The 18,662-nt window shown below is 43.3% G+C and overlaps 1 protein-coding gene across 1 annotated transcript in view; it reads right to left on the reverse strand.

Annotated features, from left to right (window-relative positions):
* LOC8023973 (potassium voltage-gated channel protein Shab) overlaps nt 1-18,662 on the reverse strand; it is a 38,360-nt gene that overhangs the window by 15,891 nt on the left and 3,807 nt on the right. The window contains 2 exon segments of the mRNA XM_042286607.1: nt 10,392-10,421; nt 10,482-10,604. Of these exon segments, the coding sequence (XP_042142541.1) occupies nt 10,392-10,421; nt 10,482-10,604 (153 nt within the window).

Raw genomic sequence — 18,662 nt, forward strand, 5'->3', positions numbered from 1 at the left:
TCAACCCGGAAACGGGCGCCTAAGAGCTGCGCTCTAAAAAATGACCGCATCTCCACGTGGTGCATGATGTTGATTGGGGCGAAGCTCTGGTGGTGCTGATGATACTGATTTTATTGTTCATAGGTAGTGCTGATGGTGCTGATTTTTTTTTTATTGCTCATAGGTAGTGCTGAGTTCCGGGTTGCGTTTCGACTTCATTATTAATGCTTTATGGTCGGTGAAATGCAGAGCCAGTGGTTCTTCTAGCGGATCAGCTTGGATCCGCTGGAAGCCGTGGGAACGCATCTCCACCGCTTAAGTCTACGGTCCATGTCATAAAGAAAATGTGTGGTATGGAACGTGGTTATATACGCATTTCAGCATTTGACCGCAGCGCCCTCTCCTGTAGAGACGTTGAGCGGCTACATACAACGTTTCATCCATGACATCCCCAGCTCTTGAGTTACTACCACATCTCAGAGCCCCCTACTCGTCCCGCAGTCGTGGCCGAGCGGTTAAGGCGCTGGACTAGAAATTCATTGGGGTCTCTCCGCACAGGTTCGACTACTGTCGACTGCGCAAACATTTTTTTTTTCTTTTTATGTGAGCACGGACGCCGGCCGGCCGGCCGGACGGACGGACGGACAAGGCTAGACCCTAAGGAGCTTCGCCCTTAAAAACTTGCAGATTGTCGGAAGCACGTGCACTGCGTAATTCTCAACATGACGTCGGATCGCGGGAGCAGCTCGGGCGTCACGGGCTCGACGGCTGGACGAAGAAGACTAAGCGATGGCGGCGGACGACGGGTATGGTACATCTACTTCAGAACTGTTGTTCGTGGTACCCGCGAATTTGTCTAGCTTTGAAAGAGAAATGTTTTACCGATTAAAACAATTAGTATTTATTCCGTAAGATACGCCCGACCACCAAGCTGATCCCCACAAAGACCTCGGAGAGTCGTCGCCCCTTCTGGCAGAAGACGTCGCTTGTCTTACGAGCACGAATTGGTAAGAGCTTGAAACACTCACAAACGTCAAGCACGAAATGCGTACTTGGTGTTGACTGTGCATGCGTACAATTTCTTTTCTAGGTGAGAATATGACCAATGCGTGGTGGTGCCCGACTTCGAGCCTGGGGTGTGCCTTTACAGCAGGAAATTGGCAGCAAACTTTCTGATCTACAGCCGACTGGCTGCATTACTGCGAACGAGGAGCCCAGGCCCCTTCCCCCCCCCCCCCCCCCCTCATGCGCATTGAGCATTACAACGTTAAAACTGTATTCTGCTTCGCACAACCGGAGACGCGGAGAAAAAAAAACGCAGTCGGATGAAGCCACGTGACTTCCGGTAACTCTCTCCTCTATATTTCTCCCTCCCCTCTGGTGGACATGTCACGCCATTACTCTGTGCTCGTGTTTCGGTTTCGATTTCGAGCAGTTGTGTTTCTTGGCTTTATTAAAACGATACGTGACTCTAGCAGAATATTGATTGGGTAGCCTTCTGACACCCTATTGAATCGCCTGGCAAAAAACAAGAATTCGCTTTTGGGGATGGCCAGTGTCCCTTTAAAGACCCCAAGTTAGCAGCGGTACTGCACTGCCAAAATTTCTCTACAGCGTGAAAGAGTGCCGCCGAGCCTCAAAAGCAGACCGGCCTTACACTGTCGAAACACAAAAGGTCATATATATAGAGAGAGAGAGAGAGAGAGAGAAAAATTGGGCCAAGCATGGGAGCCCGCTCCTGGCCCCAATTTTTAGCCAGCTCTCTTTACCTTTCCCTTCCCCTAACTTTATTGCAATAAATTCATTAATCACTCTCTCCCCTCTTCGTTCAAAATATTACTACGGCTGCACTTGTTAATCTTTCCTCACTCCCATTATGTATATATATTGTGATGGCGTGTTATGGAAGACGTTTTTTTCTTGCGTTGATTATATCAAATATTATAGACACATTTTTTATGTACGCACTTCTATAATATTTCTACAGTATGTTTTTTTCCTTCCTCTTGTCTAGGCTAGTGGCATGTAATGTGTTCTGAATCGAATATGTAAACTTTAAAATGGTTAGCGTTTGATGTCTCAAGTATTCAGCAAAACTTCCTGATTAGGTCCCACCACGACAATACTTGCATAAGCGCTCCCTCTTTGTCATTGACTGATAAAGAATTCTACTATTTGAAGAACCAATGACACTGGCATTTGAGGGGTGTGTGTTTTTGGACCTTATCTGTTGTTCTGCCACGTGTGCCTGCTTTTATATTATATTTTTCCTAAATTCTGTCTTCTAAATAAACAATTCAGTTGAAAGTTACGCCGCGTCCTGTCTAGTTCTACCTTCGTTTTGTCTGTCCCTGTTGTTTTGGCGTATTACACCATGATGCAAAACCAACTAGCCCAACTAGCCATCCTCATTCAGCAAAACATTTTTTTTATTTTTATTTATCGTTGACCAATTTGCAGACAGTGTTAGCACTCAACCAACCCCCGAAGACCAAGCGAACCACGTCTCGAAATTTTCTTGAGACAATTTCGTCCGTGTTTGAGCTTGGAACAATTTTTTTCGGGGCCTTTTTTCCCGGAAGTATTTTATTCGGGACCATTTTATCTGGAACCCGTGTCCCGGACGTCGCTTGGTTCCCCCATAGCCCTCACCGAAATTCCTGAAGCTTCTTTCCTGTTTCCCAAACAGTGACGAGGTCTACAGCGAGGTCGCCTAGCTGCTTTAGGGTTAATTCTTATTCGCTCTCGGTTGTTTGTCACACACGCTTTTGAGCAATAATAGACTGCAAGCGGTAATGACCCACTCTACCTAAAAGTCAAAACCAAAACATCTTTCGTGTGAATTTTTTTTATTTTTTTATTGCAAGATTCGCAAGGAACATCCGGCTGCACACGGGACCTCTTGGGTTCACTGATATCTCCCAGAAAATTGTTGGACCTCTTTGTTTTTAAAACTGGAGTACTGGGGTCCAGGATTACGAGACGAAAACCCGATTCGTCCCCAAAATAGCTGTCTATAGTCCGGACTGCCAGTTTTTATAATAACGGGGCAAAACTGCATGGCAAAAGATTAGTGCTGAAAATTTCCTCTATAACGGGAGGTATTCATATTAGCGAGACATGAATGCATTAGCTATTCGTCTGAACCCTCCTTCTGTAATGCCTCCTTCGGATGCTCCTGGGATAAATGAAATGAAATATCGTCTCCTGCATGGTGCGAATGCGACTCCTTTACTTTTTCAGCAGGACCAAACATCCTTTACAGGTGAAAACAGCACTTGCAAGAAAAGAATGATATAGCTAGTGTTCCGAAGTTGATCGTAGTTAGATGCGGTACAATTATGTGGTCGCTATTTTTGTAAGAAGTCATTGCGAAAAATAAAAAAATATGTTCTTTAGTTCTACGTGTTCATACTGTAGTCACCAACTCAGCTAAACTTCAGTGTTTTTCTGTATCTGTTTTTAATGTTCAGCATGTATGGTGTGAATTTAAATCATTCGATATCTGAAAGTATGGCTCGCTAATTATCGAAAGATCGTCCATATCCTGGGAGCTACACGAGACTCTCGGACGATTAACGTCCGAGAGTCTCGTGAAAATGGGTACTGCACAATTGGCTAGAGAGCAATAACATGTCAATATAATAACATCTTAGTGGCGTGTCTCGCCACTGAGAACCAGACTGAAACGCAGCCGAAGAGACCCAGTGAACGGTGTAAAATACCTCCGCCATAAGAACTCACGCCCAGTCGCACATTTCGGTATCCTGTAAAATTAAAGATAAAATTGAAGTGTACAATGACTTCTTAAATAGATTATTACTTGACGAAATCAGTAAAATCTATTACCTAATATTGACATTTCAAACAATTCACGGTCGTTTCGTAGCACTGAATTTAGTTCGTAAACGAAATAGTTGTCGCGACCTATTCCAGTACGCTCGACCTCGAGATGCCACAAAATTTCTATTCATCATGTGGAAAAAGTAAAGCTTGCTAACTTTTTGACGTCTATAAAAAAAAAAAAAAGAACGGTAAGCTCTAAATCTTTGGTGTCTTATCTCGACCACTAGAATTTAAATTCAAACAACGAGCCTGTTTAACAAAAGTTGCAGAACGATGTGAAATATGGATTCTAACAATATGATTAACTATAAATATAAAGACAGTTTTTTTAATCATGATTACTAATATTATTCGAGGATACTGCAAATTTCTTCTAGGAGTTATAGCAGACATTGGGAACACAAAGGACTTAATACTAGATGAAAAGAAGGTGTGAGAACGTCGACGACATTTCACGTCCTTGATTACAAGAATAAAAGCGACATATATAAATCATTCACAATGCGACAAATAATCGTTCTAATCGAATATCCTGGTGGAGCCAGGTGACACTCAGCCCTAAGACGTTTTAGCAGCATTATAAACCCCCCCCCCCCCAAAAAAAAAAAAAAAACGGCGGAAAGCTTTTACGTTTTTATGTTTTCTTTGATAAAGACCTGCTTTTTCTTTTGGGTGTGTGGGTGCGTGTATTTTTAATACACATTTTTTAACGTTTAGAGCAAAAACAAATGTACAATAAAAACGCCCTTTAACCCGCACTAAAATGTGGTGTCGATTCCTTGGACGACAGCGCCAGCGAAATGCGGCTTCACTCTCGCTTGCTCGAGTCTGCTTGACACGACACCGAACTAAACTTGTGTCTCGAAAAGAATGCTTGTTTGTTTTCATTTTGGGGAGCCGGTTTTTTTATGAAGGTACCCGCTGGCGGCGCCATCTGGCCTTTCTGTTTGATCGGCGACAAACGTTCCCTTTGTAGAAACCCCCCAATTGTTTGTTTAATGGCGCCGAAAGTGCAACAACATCTTTGCCAGCGTTTCTAGCGACGGATTTTGCTTGGACAGGCCGGGTGGTAAGCCCCAACTGCTACCGAGTTCAAACAGTGGTTACGGCCTCCAGGGTGAGCGGCTATTTTGGACGAGAATAAAAACGACCAAGCGCATCTCGGGGAAGGAAATGCTTTTGGGCCCGCTCAGGTTTGCTAGGCTTCGGCACGGTTTCCACTCCACTTTGCCAAAAACATGGAATTCAGATAAACAAGCAAGGCAGTGTCGTTAGTAAATGTTCAAGAGTGCTTTTTTTTCTGCCTAAAGCAAAATTTTGGTTGTCAGGCGATGATCTTCGAAGTGCTGAAGTAGGCCACAAAAAATATCAAACTCGATAAAATAAACAATAAACAAAGAGTCCTCCTGTTTGGCCTACTTCTTCGAAAAAAGACTATAGTCGGTGATAGGTTCAAGTGCAGGACAAGCGGGCGAAGAGGAGGCTGAACTCCTCTCCAGCGTTCCCTCTACTAAAGTGGAAATAGTGCAGAGCTTTGTGGGTGTAGCTTGTCTTGCACTCTCAACATGTCACCGACATGGCCAAGCAATTAGGCGAATACTGTCAAAACAGTTGCGAGATATAAAGTACTTTTTTTAATTTATTCCTTGGAGTTATAATTGGGTTCGGAGAACTGTCGTGACCTAAAGGTTTCTATTCGGTTTACATCTTTGGTGGGGTGCTCTATCGTGCGAATAATTAGTTATTCACACGATGAAGTAATTTTGGTTGTGCACAAGTACGTGAAGGAGGAATAATAGAGCATATGTAGCCGTGGAACATGTATCAGCCATAAGGGTCATCTGATACGTAACCAGCCTAGGACTCGCCGGCGGGTGAAACCTAGGAGCAAAAAGTGATCCCGGCGCATTCAGCGTAAAGGTCAGTTGTCGTTGTAAGCTCACCCCACAGGGTGTCATGCTGTTTCTAAGTTCTTCGTTCTGGAGGCCTCTAGATATTGAAAGTCAACCAGAACCAAGGCACCCGCACTATTTGCAGCGTATGTATACATGTGAATACTGTGTACATGCGAACAATACGATAATAATTGTGCTGCGGTTAAATATACACGTATCACAGTCTCACAAGCACCATCTTGCAGATTGGGCCTTAGACGTCTTCACTTTTCACCTGCCTCACAAGTGCGCGTGTCGAGACAATTGGTGCTAAATTCTAGCTGAGTGATCCTGCCAGGGCAGTTGGTCAAGACATGTTGTAGGTATCCGCCCCTTTGAACCACGCGTCAGAGAAATGTACGATTATTAATGGGACACTGAACTGGCTCTAAAATAACTTCAAGAGCCTGGATAATATCAAGAATAAGCTTTCCTCAAAAATGTACTTAGCGGATTTACATCGAGTTTCATTTTGAGCTAAGAGCGATTCAGAAACACGCTTCTCTTTTGAGACGTCGACCCGAAAATACGAGTGTGTTTCGGAATCGCTCCTAATACAAAGTATGTCGACGTAAATATTTTGGTGAACATTTTTGGCCGGCAGAAGCTCATATTGTGACGTACGTTTTTGATCCAGGCAGTTATGAAAAAAAAAGACACCTAAGCACTTCTTACGAGTTGTGAATGTGAAAGCATTCCTGGCGCCGAAAGGAGTAGAAGCGGCCGAAGAGCCGGCAGAAAGTGCGGCGTTGCGCCGAGCAGACGGAGCGATAATTTCCAACTCCCCCCTTACTTCCCCCCCCCCCCCCCACCTCCACCTCTCCAGGCTTCCGGCCATGCCTGGCACGTGACCCCAAAGGGGGCAGGGAGGGGCTGCCGAGTACCAGCCACCTCTCCTTAGTTGCACGTTTTTCGCGGTCACAGACAACGCAGACTGCGTTCCATGGGCGTCGAATTAGTGGCTCGTTTTTCGCAGTCACAAGCATTGCACGCTTCCTCGGAGTTCAGTGTCCCATGGAAAGGGTGCTGCGCCCATATTTCTGTCTGTTCACGTGTCAGACACACCGGTGAGTCGCCGACATATTTGCGTCTACTGTTCGCAAGCGGAAACGTGAACTTAGGTGGTGCAAGACTAGAAGTCTTGCAACTGCAAGTAACCAGCAGCGTAAATGAAGACCCGAGCGAGAGAGCATAGATCTGAAAGATTATCCGTTTCCATGAACACTGCCGCGTGGAAAGTACGCTCCGACACCTTGCGCTCGCTGAAACCCCTATTTCTATAACTCCTAATAAAATATCCAGAGGCCACGCGGAGCGCGCAAGGAATTCTGGGAGAGCCCTGTATAATCCTCCTTGCTGCCGCAGCGTCTTCCACGTGACACCGAGGAGAGCGAGAGAAGGTAACGCAGTCGCTCGGCTTTTTCCGTCCCCTCGTCTGCGTTTCCTCAGTCACGTGCTACAGCCGTTTCTCTACAGGATGTTCCCACAATCCTTTCGGCGCAGTTGAGTGCGCTGCCGGTTTCGCAAAAAGTCTACAGCTATATATAATTTCTCGTTTTGAGCTCTCGAGTTCTCCAAATTTTGATTATAATATGGGACACGAAAACAGAAGTATTTTCTGAAAAAGTGGGACGTGTGCAAAGTCGTTGCATCAACTTGGTCCCGAATAACTGAGGGGCTACATGCAATAGTGGAACTCGTTCGAAAATGCAGCTCGGAAATGGTTACAAATCCTTTTCCTTATTTTTTTTTTGTACTGGTCAAGATTATTATATCTCTTCAGAGTGTTTGGGAAGGAGTATCTGGAATCATAAGCAAAACGAAAGGGTGTTGCTTCAATCAGCACGTCCAGGAATAAACATCTAAAAATGGTACAAGTAAACTGGTACCATTATTGCATTATACTGTCTCAATTTTACGTTAAAACGAGTTTCACGAAAATTAAAACACAGATACAATAAAAATTGCTGCCATGCCGAAGAAAAAGGCCGAGAGAAATGTCTTTTTGCTTCTCTAATGAAAGGAAAGTATTACTACAGAATGTTACAACTATGTCCATTTTACTGTAGGCCCGCAGGCTGTTGAGGGACCCCCCACCGCAAAAGTACCAATAAAAATAAATAAATATATCAGAAAGCTGACCTTCGATTAAAAGTAGTAACTGCCGACTCTTGGTGTGAATCGCTCTTTGTTCGAGCAAGGTCCAAATGGAGCACGCTAGATCGAAATGTGTTTTTGCCTGCATTCGGTCAGGACAAGCTTCTTTTGGCATGTTCTTTTCATGCAATACTGACTTCAAGGCGGTAGATGTATTCACAAATTAACAAATTGAAATTGGAACATCTGAGGTTACGCCTTTTATTATCTAGATACGTTTAAGGTTTTAGAATATAAAAAAATGCATATCCGAGAAAACAAGTATAGAAAATCTTTGTCATACCGATGAGTGGCGCTACTCTCTCTTAAGTGTCGACAGTCGGCTACTCAAGTATGAGTGGTGTTGACAACAGGCTACTGAAGTTTGAGCAACTAACATGTCTCAGCAATTAGGAAGTGCATTTATTACGTGTCACATGCTGCTATTTGAAACCGTGATTGCAGTCAACATTTTTTTTTTTTCTGTCACGGCGTTCTAATAAGTCGCCATATGGCCGAACGTAATTTCCAATAGTTACGCACAACTGCTTATACAATAACACGCCCCTAGGTTTCACGGGGACATACTACTGGGGTCCATGACGTACCTATGTGGAACCAGTCTGGGAGGCTAGATGGGAACCGCCATGCTTGCTTAGCAGAGCAGCCCGAGTAGGCTCAGGTTGAAAATTTTATATTGGTTCCAGTGACATGCAAAGCTCATCGAAACGATGAACTATAATAGTTACTTGAGACATGTTCCTCAAATAAAGTTAATACTGACTTATGGGTATCTAAGTACTAGTTCAAAATTCTCAGAGATAAAGTCACAGTTACATTAAGGTATAATATTTCGGTTTGCATGTGTCTTCTTTTTTTTTTGTATAAATAATAATTAAGGAACAATTTATAAGTATGTGTGCCTGATGTACATTGGTAGTTTAAATGGGAAGAGCTACAGTTGAGACTCAGAAACCTACCTCAGTTCATTTGAGTGAAGAATAACACCATCGCCAAGCGGCGTTTTGCATGTCATATAGAACGAAATAAAATAAAAAATAAACCAAACATACTTAATAATGAACTCTTAACTTCACCTCACAGTTTTAAACATTTAAAAATCCATGTTTGTCAACCCTAGAGATAGCGCCTGACCAAATACAATTCGTTAAATGTTAGTTTTCTATAAACTGGCTTTTTGGATGGCAGTGCCCAGCCTCTCCGTTGGATTCGGTCACGTCATCCCAAGGTGCATCACACAAGGTGCGTTGTATCTGGTAGATCATGCTAAAGGCATTCTGATGGTCTCTCTTTATTTTACTGGGGATGAGACATTTAAGTTAGAAATTATCTGAACCACAGTGTCCTGAAATGAATTCGCTATTTAGAGCCCTCTTCTCCAGTACGAACAGTTACTTGTCGCCATTATAAGGTACCGGAAACTGTAGCTGAGATTTAGACACAGTTAGTACGAAGTGAAAGACCGATGTATGAATCTTAGGTAGGCTAAACGTTCATAAATACCGATTTTCTGCTATGTGTGCATACATGGGTGCTTTAAAATGTTTCCTGAAAACCGTCAAGTCCCTACTTGAGCGAAGCCTATTTTGCGATGTTAAACTGAGTCTTCACGAAACAGAACGTTTAAATTGAAAATGAAATTCAAAGAACATTTGCACAAAAAGTCAAATGTTAGGATAATAAGAGTGCGCACACTACGTAAGTTCAAACGCATGTCAACTTTGACTCTACTAAAAGCAGACTCGCAAAGAATTGAGTATCAGGTGAGCGCAGTTCTGGACTTCAACCGCATGTCGTGCCCCAAGCACGGGTCTCGGCCTTCAAAAGAAAGTTTTAAAAATGTCGCTAATTTCGAGGCGATGCTTATAGACAACAAATATGATTGTTTTTTCTTCGACCAACAGACGTTTGGAGACACGTTGTAGCGTCGGTTGATCAGGCTGCAGCTCGTGGGATGATGATGCAGATCATACCTCGATGAACTCATTCAACCACACTTACCACGTGGTTCTGAGTGAATTTGGGTGGCTCTAGGACATAAATCAGAGTGCGTAATATGCTATTGAGTGGCGAAATTATACGCTAATACAGGGTTTCAGGCTAAATTTAGTATGAAAATTATACATCCAATAAAAGTTTTCACACCAAATGTAGTGGAGAAATTATGTTCTACACATTCGCGCCAAATTTAATGGAGAAATTATGTGCTACACTTTCACGGCAAATTTGAACGAAGTTGGTATGATTCGCTTCTCCAACAAGTGAAGCGGGGTGACTGAATTGGTTTACGATTCTACACCGATTTCAGTTTTGCACCTACATTTAGCGGGGACGTTGCACGTTACCCTTTTGTGTCACGCGTTCAGCTGACATCAGCTTCAATGGAGCCCTAGAAGCAGCGAGTCCTTATTCCAGGGGTGCACTCACGGGCGATGCGTATCCGGGACCCGCGACGCTCGATGCCGCGTGGCCGACCCCGCTGAGGGAGTTGAGCGGCGGCGGGTGCTGCTGCTGCTGCTGTTGGGGGGCGTCGGCAGGGCCTTCGGACAGTCCGGCCAGGGGCACGAGCACCGGGTTCGAGTCCCCCCGGGTGCGCATGCCACAGCCGCCGGCCAGCGCGTGGTCGAAGTTCCGGTAGCAACCCGTGTTCAGCCGCCCGGAGTCCTCGCCCAGACTCGCCGCGTCACCCTATGTGCGGCGAGGACACGCAATGTCTTTGTTAGTGCAGGATTGCGCTCTTACACCGAAGCTAACTCAGATTTGGTGCGCGTGCGCGGCGTGGCACCGTTACCCCCAATGCCCCGATTCCTGCTAGAGGGACAAACAGAAACAAACGACAGCGACGAGCCTCAAGCCATAGCCTCCTCTATACTGACAAAGCCTGGCAGATCGCCAAGAGAAGCGGCCACCGAAATTGAAAAGGTAGAGTGGCAGACAACGGACGGGAGGAGAGCCACGTGACGGGCGCCCCGCTGCGGCGAGACGCCGAAACAGACTTGTCCTAAGCGATGGAATGTCCGCTCGTGCTCCTCGCGTTCCTCGCGCTACCGCTTTTTTTCTCAAAGGATTCGAAAACAATGTTTCGGGTCCTCGCCCCTGCAAAAGCTGTGCGCTGACATTTAGGTTCCCCCAGAAATACTCTGTGCTACCAGATCCTCGCGCTCCAAATCTGCGACCGCGCACTCTATGGCTCCGTCGTCGAACTGCCAGGCTTTGCGAGCATAAACGAGGCTATGCTTAAACACACGAAGCATGCTCGCGATGGTACCTTTGGTAGGCGTTTAGCTGTTCGATGCTTGTGAAGTAAGCACGAGTTATTGCAAGCCTGGCAAAGATACCCTCGCGCGCACGATGCTCGTATTTGAACATAGCCTCCTTTATTCTACAAAGCCTGTCAAATCGTGAAAGGCTCTGATTTGAGGCTTGTCGCAGTTGTTTATTTCTGTTTGTCGCTCTAGCGGGACCCTGGCACAAAGGCTCCGTTCTACTTCGAAGTTGAGCGTAGCGAACGCGGCGTAGCGCAGAGCACGCGGATACCGATTGGCCGCAGATATCGAGTTCCTACTCGCCGGCCAATGAAAGGCGCGCATTGTGCGCTAAGCTGCGTTCCCTGTGCTCAACGTCAGAGTTTTGCAGAGCCTTAAGAGTATGGAAGGATATCACAAGTGGAGAGGCAAATTTTGACCAACTCAACACGTAGTCCTTAGTGCCGACTTTCCTGCGTCACCAAAAGAGGCCACCGCAGTGCAAAGGGACGAGCGATGCGTGTTCAGTGAGGACCCAGCCGAACGCAGCACTCGTGCCCGACCTCAGCTCTGCGTTTTGCTCCTTGAGAGAACGCCGAAACTTCAGCACTGCAACCTTGCTGTCTACATTAACACAAAGTGAAGAGCGCAGCGCGAGTGGAGAACTGCCCTTTCAAACTTGTATACGTTGTTCTTCATAAGATAAACTGGATTTTGTTACAAAATGAAGTCGATTCACTTGTTACTTCTTTCATTCCACAAAAATGCATTGCTTCAAACTCTACATCTTCCTGATTCCACACAGCCTTAAAAGTATGCATTCCATTGAAAAACCGCGTTTCTTTAATGGGAAGTATGCTTTTAATTTAAGCTGTACTTTCTGTAGCGTTTTGAAATCTACATTTGGGCATAGAATGAGCCTTCGATGATGCGTAGTTAATTTTCCCGGTGAAATCCCATCCTTCTCGCCAGTTTTTAGAAAGTTCATTTAATAGGTCGGAACGGAACCTGCGCGACTGGAAGCTCGTTTGATGGTATTCGGTAATGCGGTGCCTGGGCGCCCTGCTCGTGACCCTGAGCGTTCAGTTCCCGTGTCCGTTGCGTAATGCGCAACAAAAGCCCTGTAAATACTTTCCTGTTTTTTGTTTGTTTGTTTTTATTTTTGCCGGACGCTTTGTAGATTTGTTTTGTTTGATTAGCAGCCTCTGCAAGGTTCTTGGGACTATTTTGTATTTCATGAATTGCGGACTTTCTTGGCTCTAACCCATTTCTACCTTGCCAGCATCCCTTTCGAAAATCTCTCCTGTCAGACGCAACCTCTGACCTTCACTCGCGATTTGTTTTTACTTCTTTACCGCAAATCCCGAAAGGCCTGCATTTCTTGTTGTTTTCTGTTTTTTCTGTGTTTTTTTATTTCAGTCTTTTTTTTTATTTACATAAACTTATTTAACTTCCATAGTAAACAACAGAGGTTTTGAAACAGAAGAAAACTGCAAAGCGCAGCTTGGCGAGGTCCCTGCTCCCAACGTTTGGTAAATTGCCGGGAAAAAAATGATTCAATTACTACCAGAAAATAACAATAAAGCCACAAAAGAAAAAGAACACAATCCACCTTACTTAAAATGTAAACTTTTACGATGCCTTTTTTACACATTCGGTATAAATGCCTTGCTTTTTAAAAAAAAAATTAAGTAGTGTGAGTAATGGCGTCTAAAAACAGCTACAGTCCAAAGCTTATATAAGGACGTGGCACTCTCTAAAACCAGAAGCTGTGACCTTCGATGCAAATTTTTTTTTCTAGTTAGTTTAGCAGTTTGTTGCGGCGATTGATTAGTAAATTAGAGACATGCAACATATTTTGAAACAAGCATATAATCGTAATTTTCTTCTTGTTCCTGAATTTATGCTTATGAGCAATCAGTTCAGCGTGTAAGTAATATATTGTGTTAGTCACCATGCAAACTGTTGTTTTTTTTCTGCAACAAAAGCAATGCATTTAGTTTTGCTTATGTCCTAGCTTTCCAGAAGAAAACAATGAGGAAAACGAGAATTAAGTAATCTGTTACAAATGAAAAGTTTGACACTGGGTTGTAATAAAACATATTTGTAGGGATCCCATATAATACTCTAAAAGAAACAGCCTACGCTTCTAGGAAACTGTTATTGAGGTTTCCCACAACTTTCTGCTACTGAAACGTAAAGTGAATTCGGGTAATGCTTTTGCGCGCTCCCGAGCGCTTTTTCTAGAGCGCACGAGATCCGGTGGTTGAAAGAGTGCGCTGATGAGATCGCCTGCTTCATATCGAGGGAGCTCCTTCCTCTCATAGCACTTTCCCGCACTCCGTATCTGGCCGTCGGAGTGCGGTCACATGGTCAGGTGGTTTTATTAACGAGAACGGTGGCAATGCTGTGTGGGGTGCGGCGAGAGGCGATGAAATCTAGATCTACAAAGTTCTTCCGAATTTGATAGTGCGAAGGTCACTACAAGACCTGATGCGCTTGTGATTGTCAGGAAAGATGGAGTGAGAAGAATTTCTATTTTTCGCACTTTACGCGATCCTTAATCTCATGGTGGTGTCAAGCCTAACCAATGAAGCAACACTGCTTTACCGGGACTGTGCGCGTTTCCATGAATTCCGACCTTTTGTAAAAGTGTGTTTGGAGCTGAATGTTGTAAAATCAAGGGAATGTTTACTTCGTGTCAAACGGCAATGAGATTTACGCAATTACAATTTGTTTGTGAGTAATTCTTGCACGATACTCTACCAAAAGATAGTGGTTTATTAAAATTTGATATTTGCCCTTTCTGTCGTACACATGACCGCTATCGTATGGCGCTCACTATCAAAAACACGCTAAGTTTATAAAATATTTTGAACAATGGCAATCTTTCCGCTTTCTGAAAACGCATTTACCCACGTGCTAATTCTTTTATACGCCGGTATCAGATCGACAAAAACCCTTAGAGCCATAATTTTACCGCGTTGCAGGTACAAAATCTGCTCGATCAACATCCGTACGTTGCCGAAATTTTTCCAAATCTATCACGGACGTCGACAGATCAAACTTCTGTTCCCGGTCCGAGAATGGCAGAGCGCAATAAAGGCTAATACCTAAGATAGGCGGAAAAAAGATTCTGAATAACTCTGGCGGCGAGTGTAGAGCGCTCTATCGAATCTAGCTCAGACGACAGACGCGACCAACCTACTTTGCCATAAGCAAGCTCACCCTTGACTTTAAAATGCTAACTTGGACAAGGTGCTTTCTAACAAGCTGCTCTCAATTTGTAGAGATATTCAAATTCTTTAGCGAGTCTTGATACGTCTCGTTTCCTTTAAGGTTACGTCCTAGATTATTTGCTGTTCCTAATTTAGTTTAACGACTTACATTTCCGTTTTTAATGAAGCCTCAGTTTATTTGGGGATGATTGCATAATTTAAGAAGAAATTACTGAAGAGTATGAAGTTATGTTTCTCTAAATTGATTTAAATGAGGTATCTGTTGGATGCAAACAATGTCAAATGACCCCTGACTCTGAAAAATGTAAAAAAATAGAAGTTTATACTTGTGTGCAATTAGGTGTGCCCGTCCACTCCTCTTTATTATGCCTTCGGGCCCTGAGGGAATGAATAAATAAATAACGCATTCGCTTTCTCTCACTATCTTAGCAACGTTCCTTTGCTTTCTGTGACTTCCCATGAATGTGTAGGTGTGTACATTGCTTCTAACCTCTCATGGCATATCTTGCCTCCCGCCACACCCCCGCAGCTGCACAATCTTGTGGATACGACGAGAGGCTGCAGCCTCTCAGATCTTCACAAGATGCTCTCGCCTATGAAAATGACGGGGAAACTGTGCGGTTCTTAAAAACTCTGTTTCAAAAGATGTTTTTGAAGACAAATTAGGATTCACGGCGGCAAGCTTAGAACGCATCCACAGACTTGGAAGGAAAGTATCCGGCAGATCTTGTCCTGCCAATATGGGGTTATACGATTTCACCTAAAAACTATGAATTATGAAGAACGCCAGAAAGCTTAAGGGAACAAACATATCGGTGTTGGATGATTACTCTAAGAAACGTGCAGGCAATGAGGAAGCAATTGTGGATGACTGTGAAGGAATCATGAAAACCCGAGGAAAACGTATCTTTACGGTACGACAAGCTGGTTGTAAATAATGATATATATGCTTGGGACATGGAAAGAGGAGGTGCCGAGTGAAGATTACTTGTCTGCAAGAGAGCCAGGAAAACTGACGTCGCGGTGAATGTGTTCGTGAGCTAAAAGTAATCAATATGAATGCCAAGAGTGTTGCGAATAAAGTTTAAGACATCGAGCAAATATTATTAGGGCATTCTCCTGATGTGATGATAGTTACAGAAACACGGTTAAATTTAAATATACTGGATTCTGAAATATGCTTGCCTGATTATAACGTTTTAAGAAAAGATTGACCATCTAAAGGAGGTGTAGCTTCGATATTTGTTCGTCATGAAGTGATATGTAGGCAATTGTGCGATATGCCAACTTCAGAGTCTTTGGTGTGCAAAGTAATAGTGCATGGCGTACCGTTTGTTGTTTGCGCATTTTATACACCACCGAACTCCCCGTTAGACGTAATGAAACATCTTGCTGAAAATCTTTCTAGTTATGTAACCTACGATGGAAACTTCATGTTAGCAGGTGACTTTAATTTACCAAATATAAACTGGTCCCACTTATCAAGAAAAAAAAATTGGGTTGTGTGTGTGTTTATACAGCCTAGAACTTGGTCTGCCTCACAGGGGCGACGAGTCTCCCAGCTGTAGATGAGAAATTTAGCCAGTGCGGTACAGCCGCTACCCTGGGGTTTTTAACGTGCATCACGCGGTAGTGATACACGACCGCACGCCGGTACGATGCTCATCCAGATCGAAACGGGCAGGGGTGGGGCTCGAACCCAGGATCCCTGGGTTCTGCAGCGCGAGCTTTCGTTCCACCTGCTCCGGGTTGGTGTGCGCTAGACCACTCGGCCACCGATCCCCCTCCCACTTATCACTTGGCCATGTGGATCGCTTGAATGGGGAAGCTCTTTTGAACATAGCGTTCTCCCGCAATTTAATCCAGGTTGTTGAGGGTTTCACACGATCTCAAGGTGGGTCTCAATCTTTAATCGACCTTGAATATTAAGCAATAAGCTCAGTGACCTTCCTTGTACTTGCAACATTCATGAAGGTATTTCTGCTCGTAAAATGATTGGAGTGATTATTCCTTTCAAGATAAGCGATTTGTCCCATGTAAAACTGTCTAGCGTTCCAGATTACAAAAATCAAACGATGTTGGCGTCTTAGACTATTTAGAAATTTCTATTGAAGGGTTTTTTGGTAATTGTCGGGTAGATGTGAATCAATTGTAGTCATATTTTTTGAACATTGTGAACACGTGTGTTGAGCGATTTGGGACGTTTAAAAAAAAAAAAAAAAAGAGGAATGTTAGAAGTCCATGGTTCAATAGAGACATACTTCAGTTGAAACGTAGAATCGCTCGAGGGAAGAGAATGAATAAAACGCAAAGCGGGTGTTTCTGACCAGACAGTAACCCACGTGAACACCAAATTATAAAAACAAACATAGTAGTTGAGTTAAAAACGATTTTTTTAGCGCGACATTGCGCTCATTTTTATTCAGTGCTCCGCAGAAGTTTTGTAGGTATGTCTCGCTTACTAAAAGTAAACCCTTACTAAAAAGTATAACTTCGAATGAATTTAACAAGTTCTTTGAATCGCTATTTACGTCGGATAAGGTATGTATGCCAGATACTGGCATCGAACTTTCACCTGGTATTGAGGAAATAGCAATTTCAGAGCAAGGAATTTTGCACTTGTTAAATAATATAGACCCTAAGAAGTGTCCTGGTCCTGACGCCTTACATAACGCGTTTTTGAAGCACTATGCAAAATGGATGTCCCAATATATTTGCATTCTTTTTAACACATCTATTCACCACGGAGGATTACTACACCATTGGAAAGTTGAAACAATTGTCCCCATTCACAGTCTAGCGACAGAAACAACCCCGCTGACTACGGACCGGTGTCTTTAACAAGTACCTGTTGTAAGCTTCTAGAGAATATATTACATTCCCATATAAGTCAATATCTCGTAACTCACACTAATATTATACCTTCTCACCACGGTTTTAGGAAATCATTATCAACAAGTACCCAACTTGCTGAATTAATACACGAGCTCGCGAACACAATTAAAAATAGGCGCCAGGTAGACATAATTATTCTTGACCTATCGAAAGCTTTTGATCGTGTATCACACCCAAAACTTTTTTTAAAACTTTCTACAGTCTTCAAAAATGATCCGTTATTAAACTGGATAGCATCACACTTGTCCAATACAACACAATAAGTACATTTCTGTGATGAGTCTTCTGGCCTTCTGCCTGTAACGTCCGGGGTACCTTAAGCCTCGCTTGTTGGGCCTTTTTTGTTCGTAATTTTTATAAGTGTCATTATTAAAGAAATCAAAGTACCAGTTAAGTTGCTTCCCAATGATTGTGTTATTTACTGTGATGTAAAATCAAGTCAAGATCAGATGGCTCTTAATGAATCCTTGACGAAAATTCAACAATGGGTAGATAAATGGCAAATGCAGGTAAACTTCACTAAAACATAAAACAGTACAAATGAAAATAACCTGGGAAAAAATCTTTTCATGTATAATTATTCAAATATGTCGAGCAGTACAAATACCTCGGAGCAACAATACCAGGCAAACTAAACTGGAATCAGCATATATATGATGCTGTTAGCAGGGCAAAGGGTAAACTTCTTACACTGACACGTAGCTTACAATTTGCTGGCAGGGAAACAAAACAAAAACTGCATACGATACACTCATAACGTCCATGCTGGAATATGCCAATGCAGTCTGGTATTCTCATACCGCGGAGGGATTCAGTGAACTGGAATGTTTCCAAAAACTTGATTGGCGATTTATAACTAACAATTTTAGATATGATATTTCTGCGTCAGGCTTACTCGCAGAGACTAGCATACAACCGTTAGAGATCAGAGCTAGACTAAACAGATTTCGCTTTTCAAACTCCCTCGTTAACAAGCTGTTCAGTGTTGACGGGGAGAGATATATCACTTTTTCATCAACGGGTTCATCTAGACTCAATCATTCAAAAGGTATCATGCAATACAGATATAAGCATGATGTATTCAAGTATTCCTTTTTCCCTCGGGCAATCCAAGAATAGAATTCGTTAGCAAACGAAGTAGTAACCCTTCCATCACTTGACGGTTTTGTTGATGGATTTGATTCTGCCGCTATTTGTTTTTCAGTGCAATTTTTTCTACTGTTCAAATTGTATGTAATATGTGAACTCATACCTGCTATGGCTCGCGCATTCGTGCCGCCGTATTCTATGAATAATTATTTAAAATAAAATAAATGTTGTATGCGCCCAGCTGGTCTGCGCTGACGTCACCCACTGCAAGCACCTTC

This window comes from Ixodes scapularis, unplaced genomic scaffold (genome assembly GCF_016920785.2).
Source record: "Ixodes scapularis isolate PalLabHiFi unplaced genomic scaffold, ASM1692078v2 PGA_scaffold8__174_contigs__length_109621045, whole genome shotgun sequence".
Lineage (NCBI taxonomy): Eukaryota > Metazoa > Arthropoda > Arachnida > Ixodida > Ixodidae > Ixodes > Ixodes scapularis.